General features: G+C 47.2%; 1 protein-coding gene across 1 annotated transcript in view; it reads left to right on the top strand.

Annotated features, from left to right (window-relative positions):
• The window catches only part of nfatc4 (nuclear factor of activated T cells 4), an 11,442-nt gene extending 4,601 nt beyond the window's left edge, over positions 1-6,841 (top strand). The window contains exons 3-13 of the mRNA XM_084480515.1: positions 1-104; positions 227-402; positions 624-786; positions 1,489-1,589; positions 2,092-2,193; positions 2,790-2,977; positions 3,172-3,312; positions 4,255-4,310; positions 4,533-4,659; positions 5,070-5,813; positions 6,765-6,841. The exon at positions 1-104 is cut by the window's left edge and continues 439 nt beyond it. Coding sequence (XP_084336641.1) covers positions 1-104; positions 227-402; positions 624-786; positions 1,489-1,589; positions 2,092-2,193; positions 2,790-2,977; positions 3,172-3,312; positions 4,255-4,310; positions 4,533-4,659; positions 5,070-5,813; positions 6,765-6,835 — 1,973 coding nt within the window. The 3' untranslated portion in view covers positions 6,836-6,841. The remainder of the gene's footprint in view (positions 105-226; positions 403-623; positions 787-1,488; positions 1,590-2,091; positions 2,194-2,789; positions 2,978-3,171; positions 3,313-4,254; positions 4,311-4,532; positions 4,660-5,069; positions 5,814-6,764) is intronic.
• Positions 6,842-7,716: the final 875 nt, after the last annotated feature.

Raw genomic sequence — 7,716 nt, forward strand, 5'->3', positions numbered from 1 at the left:
GCTGTGGCCTGGAGGGCCACGACTCCGCCCCTCTGTCTCTAGCCCCGCCCCTGGGCTGTGAGCTCAGCATCCCTCAGAAGACGAGGAAGACGTCGTTGGAGCAGGTGAACACCGCCGACATGACCACGGACCACGGTGGAACATCACGTGTACTTCGGCCAATCGTGCGCCATTGGAACATGGTCCGCCGTCTCAAGCTGTCATTCATTGTGCTTCACTCATGCAGCTATCCAGCAGGGAGGTGGACCAGGAGCAGGCTCCAGGTCACAGCTCCCCCTGCCCAGTGCCAGAGGGCCACCAGCCCAGGAGAGAGCCTCCCTCCATGGGCATGGACTATCTGTCTGTGCCCCCGGCTCTGGGCTGGGGCAGGACCCGCGCCAGTGCCCACAGCCCACTCTTCAGGCAAGCATGCCGGAGATGATTGTTCATTCAATGATATAAATATATGTAGACATAGAATTAATCAGAATTTAAATCATGTGACTAAATTATTTACAGAGAGTGACTTTTGTGGATGAATAGTATAGTAAAAAAACGCCTTATATTATTGAGGAAAGGGAGTACACAAATATAAGATTCCCTATCCGATAAAAAATGTGTTGAATTAAATTCATTTTCTTTAGGTCTAATGCCCTACCTCCACTCGATTGGCCGCTGCCTTCCCAATTCGACCAATACGAGCTGCGTATGGAGGTGCAGCCTCGCCCACACCACAGGGCCCACTATGAGACGGAGGGCAGCAGAGGGGCGGTCAAGGCTGCTCCTGCAGGCCATCCAGTAGTGAAGGTAGGATACAAACCCCTGTGTGCTTAAAGCTAGGGGAGGCCGATTCTGAAAGTATCCAATCCCAGCCCTCCATCTAAAAAACATGTCCAGCTCACTACTCACATAGAGAGTAAAGTATTTTATAATCACGTTATGTGATTTTATCCACTGTGATTTGATACAAAAGTTATGTTGGTTAGATTTGAAAGAAAAAATAACTCATGAACAGGGTACCCTTGAAAAAGAAAACCATGAGATTGAGCTAACAAGGTGGAAAAGTTCAAGTTCCTTCTTGGCGACTTTAAGGAACATTTCAACCTTTAGATGGCAGCAGACTCGTTCAGGTCTGGCGTCAAGGGCCTGTGCAAAAAGGCAAGGCACTTTTCTGTTCCCTTATTAAATGTGACGCACCTTATATTTTGATCCACTCTGGCAACATACACACACTTGTGGTCAAAGAACACAAGGCCAACAAACAATCAATTATTTTGAGAATAAAACCGCAACCGGCAAAAATGATTTAATGATGTCTTCTGCCAACATTGTATCAACTTGTAGAAGAAAACAGAATGCTGCCAGTGCAGTCAACGCTTGAATTACATTGACAGTCGGGTCGAAGGGGTGATTTGATTTGACAACATAGTGTTGATCTATCCCACTTCTGTGTGTGTGTGTGTGTGTGTGTGTGTGTGTGTGTGTGTGTGTGTGTGTGTGTCCTGACAGCTGTGTGGCTATACAGACCGGAAGCCTCTATCACTGCAGGTGTTTGTTGGAACAGCTGATGACCGATCGATCAGGCCACACCCCTTCTATCAGATACACAGGTAATGGCCAGTATCTTTCTTTAAGCATCAAAGAATATAAGTATTACTCTTTGTATATTTGCATGCACGGTTGTTTGAATAATTTATTGCATGTGCATGATGAGTCATGAGTTTGGCTTGTGTGCATCTTGTACATGTCTAAACACTTCTTAATGCTGTGTACTTTGTAGCACAGGCTTTTTTCTAAAAATGCTGTGTTGGCTTGGGAAACATTAGGCCTGTTTACCAGTTCCCATTTGAGAACAGTGTTTTTTTATTGCAGATGTAAGTGCTTTATAAATTAAAATAAAGAAAAAACAGACGAAAACACGAGCAACAATATTCCTTATAAAACTAACATTTTATAAAGAAATATAACATTTTGTGTAGTCTGATGTTGTATATATATGTGTGTGTGTGTGTGTGTGTGTGTGTGTGTGTGTGTGTGTGTGTGTGTAGTCTATAATCAATATAGCTGATTTGTAGAAATTCATATGGGTTTTCTCTGTCTCATCCATTTTAGGGTCACAGGGAAAATGGTGGGAACGGCAAGTCAGGAGAGTGTCCAGGCTGGAACCAAGATCCTGGACATCCCTCTCAGTCCTGAGTCCAGCATGACTGCACTGTAAGAGAGAGAGTGGAGTTAGAGAGAGAGAGAGAGAGAGAGAGAGAGAGAGAGAGAGAGAGAGAGAGAGAGAGAGAGAGAGAGAGAGAGAGAGAGACTTAAGTGTTTTGGAAGCCTAACGATTTGTTAGTAATCTTGTTGGTAACTGTTGAATGATGTGCAAGTCAATGCTGATGTAGAATATATGATGTAGAAATTGCATTAACAATAACAAATACAATGGACTATTGCTTCATGCTCGTGTTGTGAAAAAATCTTGGTCTGCAACATCAACTCCATTCCTGTATAAAGCCATCATGACCATTAATTGTTCCTATTTTGACCAATGGAGACAAAGCCCTGGTCGAACAGCATCAAGGATATTTCTTTTCTCCATTGTTTGTGGCAGAAACTGAGTTTATGTTGCAGAAGGCCATTTTTCCACACAGCTAATATTGTTTTTAGCTGTGTGGACAAGGAATAGTGGGAAGCTATCAAACACGTATTTCAGTCAGTAAAAAGCTGAGAAGCCAGAGGTGTAAGTTAACAAAGGCTTTTGTTAACTTTGTTAAGCCCTGAGGTTTAAAGTTGAACTCCCAGGTGTGTGTGTTTCTAAGCATCGACTGCGCAGGGATTCTGAAGCTGAGGAACTCTGACATTGAGCTGAGGAAAGGGGAGACCGACGTGGGGAGGAAGAACACGCGCGTCCGGCTGGTATTCCGAACTCACCTGCCTCTGGCGCCCCCTGCAGGCGCCCCCGGGCGAGTGCTGGCCCTACAGGTGGCCTCGCAGCCGATTGAATGCTGTAAGTCCAATGTCTTGAATGTATGGGTGTGCCTTCTTGTATTTTACTTCTATGTCGCTTGTATTAAGGTTGCGTTATTATTTTCATGACGCAGCTTTGTGGAGCGAAAAAAAATATAAAAAAAAATATTCACTCACTCAATCACTTACTCTCTCCGGTCATGGCATGGTCTGTGTGTCTCTCTCACCCCTCAGCCCAGCGCTCGGCCCAGGAGCTGCCTGTCATCGAGTCGGTCAGCCTGACTTCCTGTTGTGTGGAGGGAGGGGAGGAGCTACTGCTGAGTGGCACCAACTTCCTGCCCATCTCCAGAGTTCTTTTCATGGAGAGAGGAACAGGTACATGCCAAACAAGGGAGAACAAGAGATAACGAGAGAGAGAGATAATGAGCGAGAGAGAAAGAGAGCAAGAGAGAGAGAGAAAAAGAGAGCGAGAGAGACAGAGAACGAAAGAGATAGAGACAGAGAGAGAGAGAAAGTGTGTTTGTGTGTCGATGGATGTGTGTGTGTGTGTGTGTCCATCGACAATAGAATCAAGAATGACTCAAAATTTGCACAATTGAGTCACAAATTCTTACTTCTTCTCTTTTTAATTGTTTCACATCACTTTACATTCATCAAAGAGATGTAATAGTAAAGGGGAAACGTGTAGATCATTAAGTTAATTATATTAGGCATAGGCATAATTAACATCATGAGATACATCTGTGTTCCCCTAATAGTACACCGCATAGCAGCCTCATTGGTTACTTGGGGGTGGATAAACCTTCTAGAATCTTTGGAAACTGTAGCTGTGTCCCAGAGCATATCCTGCAAGTCTCGACTGCTCTGTGATGGAAGGCTGTCCAATGTGATGGATCCTCCGTATTCAGCCAAGAGATGCAGCCCTTGTTCAGACATATCTGAAGGACGCAACCGGTGTGTTGCTACGTAACCTTCTGTCACTCAAAAGCTTCACAAGAACACCAACAGCAGTGCCTGCATCTCCCCACTGTATTTAAAAAAAGTTAAATTAATAACAATTAAAATGTTTCTTCTGAAAATATATATATTTTTCAAAATTAGATGTGCGATACATCTAGGAAACTCATTCCTTTATTATCAGAACAATTATGAATCTGTTAAATTAGAAGAAGAACAGCTAGCATTCCAAGCTAGCAAGCAAAGCTAACAAGCACGCTATAACAAGGTGAATAAGGTATTTAAACCTTCTCCTCACTGAAGCCCTAGTAGTGGTCATACCAGTCAGCAGCTCTTACTTCTGTTCTCCCTTCCCACCAGATGGCAAGTTACAATGGGAAGAGGAGGCCTGTGTTGACCGCGAAAATAGCAATGAGGTAAGTGTGTGTGTGTGTGTGTGTGTGTGTGTGTGTGTGTGTGTGTGTGCGTGCGTGCGTCTGTGTGCGTGCGTGCGTGCATGTGTGAGAGAGATGAGGTATCCCCCCCGCCAACGTATGGTCAACAGCCAAATGTATAACCAATGACAAATCTGACGGCTTAGCACATACACAAAAGTAAATCCCTGTTTGCTCAGGTGTCCATGTGGCTTTCATCTGCAGGGTCTGCTGTGTGTGCGGGTTCCCGCCTACAGCGACCGGTCTGTGAGTCGGCCCGTGCCTGTCTGTCTGTACGTCTCCAACGGCAAGCGGAAACGCAGCAGCACACATTGTTTCAAGTACATTCCCAGTGAGTGTCCGGCTGGCACTCATGTGTCCCCTTTTAAGATGTTGTGTTTTCTATTGCTAGTCAAATCACGATGCTTCTTCCTTTTATGCTAACAGTCAACTGAAAACATGCACGTTTTCAGTTGTCTGAAAACATGTGCGGTACACAAGATTAAGAAAAATCTTCAGAACAAATAGGGTTAGGGATAGGCATGAAAGGGGTTACAATACAAAATAATAATGTTAGATCTTTGTACGAAGCATAAATAAAATATATATATATATTTAAAAAAATTATATTCATATTATAATGGTAGATGAATCAATTTACATTTCTAAAGTTGATCATCTAAAATGTGTGCTCTATTTTATATGAATACCGGTCCAACACAATATTTGATATGATATAAAAAATTATATTCATTCATGCAGTCATGTTCAAAGAGGAGGACTCCCTGCTGTCCCGCCCCCCTGCCCCGCCCCTGGACGGGCTGTGTCCCATGGAGAGCTCCATGGAGAAGGCGAACGGGACCCTCCACCCCACACGCGGCGACCCCGCGTCGGAGGAGGCCGCCCTGGGCTTCCACCTGCCGCCTTACCCCTCCGCCTACTCCTCCCCTCTCTACCCGGTCGCCCTGGGCATGCACGACGAGTACTTCCCCAAGCCCGACGCCCGAGCGGACGACCCTGGGGGCGACGGTCGGCCCGAGCATCACGCCGGCTTCGAGAACCTGGAGCTGGGCTTCACCGAGCTGCTCCCGCCCCAGTACCCCCACGGCCGGGCGGGGCGGCCGCCCTCGCCCTCGCCGTGGCTGGACTCCCCGTACCTCTCCTCCTCGCCGTCGCCCTCCCACTCCTCCTCCCTCAGCCCCTTCCCCGCCGGCAGCCCCATCGCCAGCTCCCCGCTGCCCCCCCCCGGTCCGCACTTCACGGCCTACGGGCAGCAGGAGATGTGCCCCTCGCCCCCGCCCCTCCACCCGCCCCCCGGCAGCTCCTATCAGGACTTCTACTACCCGCCGCCGTACTCCCACTACGACGGGGGCTGCTGGGACCCCCCCCAGGGGAGGGGCGTGGCTCTGGGGGGCGGGCGCTGGGCGGAGGGCGAGCAGGCGCAGGCGCAGGCGCAGTTCTCCAGCTCCTCCTCCGCCTCCATGCACCACATCACCCTGGAGGAAGGTGAGACCCCTGCCCTCTGGGGAGAGACATGGCCGTTGGCCTGCTGTACAGGCGGAGGCACGAAGGAGGGATGGATGGATGCATGGAGGGATGGCTGGAGAGATGGATGGGTGGGTGGAGAGATGGATGGGTTGGTGGAGAGATGGATGGGTTGGTGGAGAGATGGATGGGTCGGTGGAGAGATGGATGGGTCGGTGGAGAGATGGATGGGTTGGTGGAGAGATGGATGGGTTGGTGGAGAGATGGATGGGTTGGTGGAGAGATGGATGGGTGGGTGGAGAGATGGATGGGTGGGTGGAGAGATGGATGGGTTGGTGGAGAGATGGATGGGTCGGTGGAGATGGATGGATGGATCGGTGGAGAGATGGATGGGTTGGTGGAGAGATGGATGGGTTGGTTGATAGATGGATGGGTCGGTGGATAGATGGATGGGTGGATGGAGAGATGGATGGAACGATGGATGTAGCGATAGAAGGAGCGATGGATGGAGGGATGGATGGGTTGGTGGATGGATGCAAGGGTAGGAGTAAATACATGGATAGATTTAGCTATAGATGGATGGATGATGAAGATGTATGAATGGATGGCATGTATATGGATTGATGGATGGATGGTTAGATGGATGGATGGGTGGATGAGGAAGATAGATGGATGAATGACAAAGGGATAGATGAATGGATGAATGGATGGGTAGGTGGATGGTGAATATGTATGAATGGAGAACCTATGGAGAGATGGATGGCTTGATGTATGAATGAATGACGTATGGAGAGATGGATCGGGAACTTACAGTATCAGAGGATGAATGGGGAAGACGTGTAAACAGAGGATGGAAGGATGCACAGAGAGTGGATAGGTGGCGGGAGAGGGGATAGGTGGCGAGAGTAGGCAAAAAGGACGGATGGGCGAATTCCATTTCACCTTTTCCCCTTTTCTCCTTTCCTTCGGCAGTGAATGAGTTTATCGGTGAGGACATCCAGTCATTCCAGACGGAATGCCAGATGGACAACCAGCCCAACTGAGTCAGGAGCTCTGTCCTCCTCACTAGGCGACGCCACACTCCCTCTGCACGCCATATTAAGATGCTTTGATCCAGTTAAAGGTAATACGGAAATGGGACAATCATTAGCAAGTTGTTTGATGCGTGATTTAAGAACCACAGTGAACAGTCGTGGTTTATAAAGGGCAAGCAATGTTTTTAAATATATAAATTATACAAAGAAAACAAACCTTTTGGAAGTCAGTGTGTCTTTCTTTCTTTTCCGGGTCACAATGCTTTGGGAAAAGAAAAACGGGAAACTACGACTAATCCCTTAATCACAGTTTCAATTCATCAACCCCCCTAACCCTACGCCATCAGTAAGGTAAGGAAAACCTCCTCAAACCAGATCGGATGGAGAAGAAGCCTTGAGAAGGAACCCAAAAGAGCGATACATCCTTTTAGGAGACAGCCATCAGGGCAAAATGTTCCAAATGGGCATACATGACAGGGTTATGGTAAGGACTACTAAGGTCTTTCATTCATCAAAGTTTCCATATGGGAAGACATTTTTTTCAGTTCTATTCATTGTTGCTTTGGTTTTTTGTCCTAAACCTCCCTTTGCTCCGAAACTCAACGGGCCCACAACCACCAAATTCCAATAAAAAAAGGTCATAAAAGGGTTGGGATGGTAATGAGTGGACCCTAACGTAGAATTCTTGGAACACCTTCACTTTCTCATTTGAGTAGGATTTACAGTGCCTGTATGAGTAATGTTCTGTCCACAGCAGAAAGGATTGGGCAACATTGATCCAACAAAGACTACTCACAGTGACTATGCCAATAGTGAAACTGAGGGCAATCCAGGCAAATGTTTTGTAGCTGGAGAAGTGGCATTGTCCAAATATGTACTCAATTCATTGT

Source organism: Micromesistius poutassou (assembly GCF_964030765.1).
Source record: "Micromesistius poutassou genome assembly, chromosome: 16".
NCBI classification, from domain to species: domain Eukaryota; kingdom Metazoa; phylum Chordata; class Actinopteri; order Gadiformes; family Gadidae; genus Micromesistius; species Micromesistius poutassou.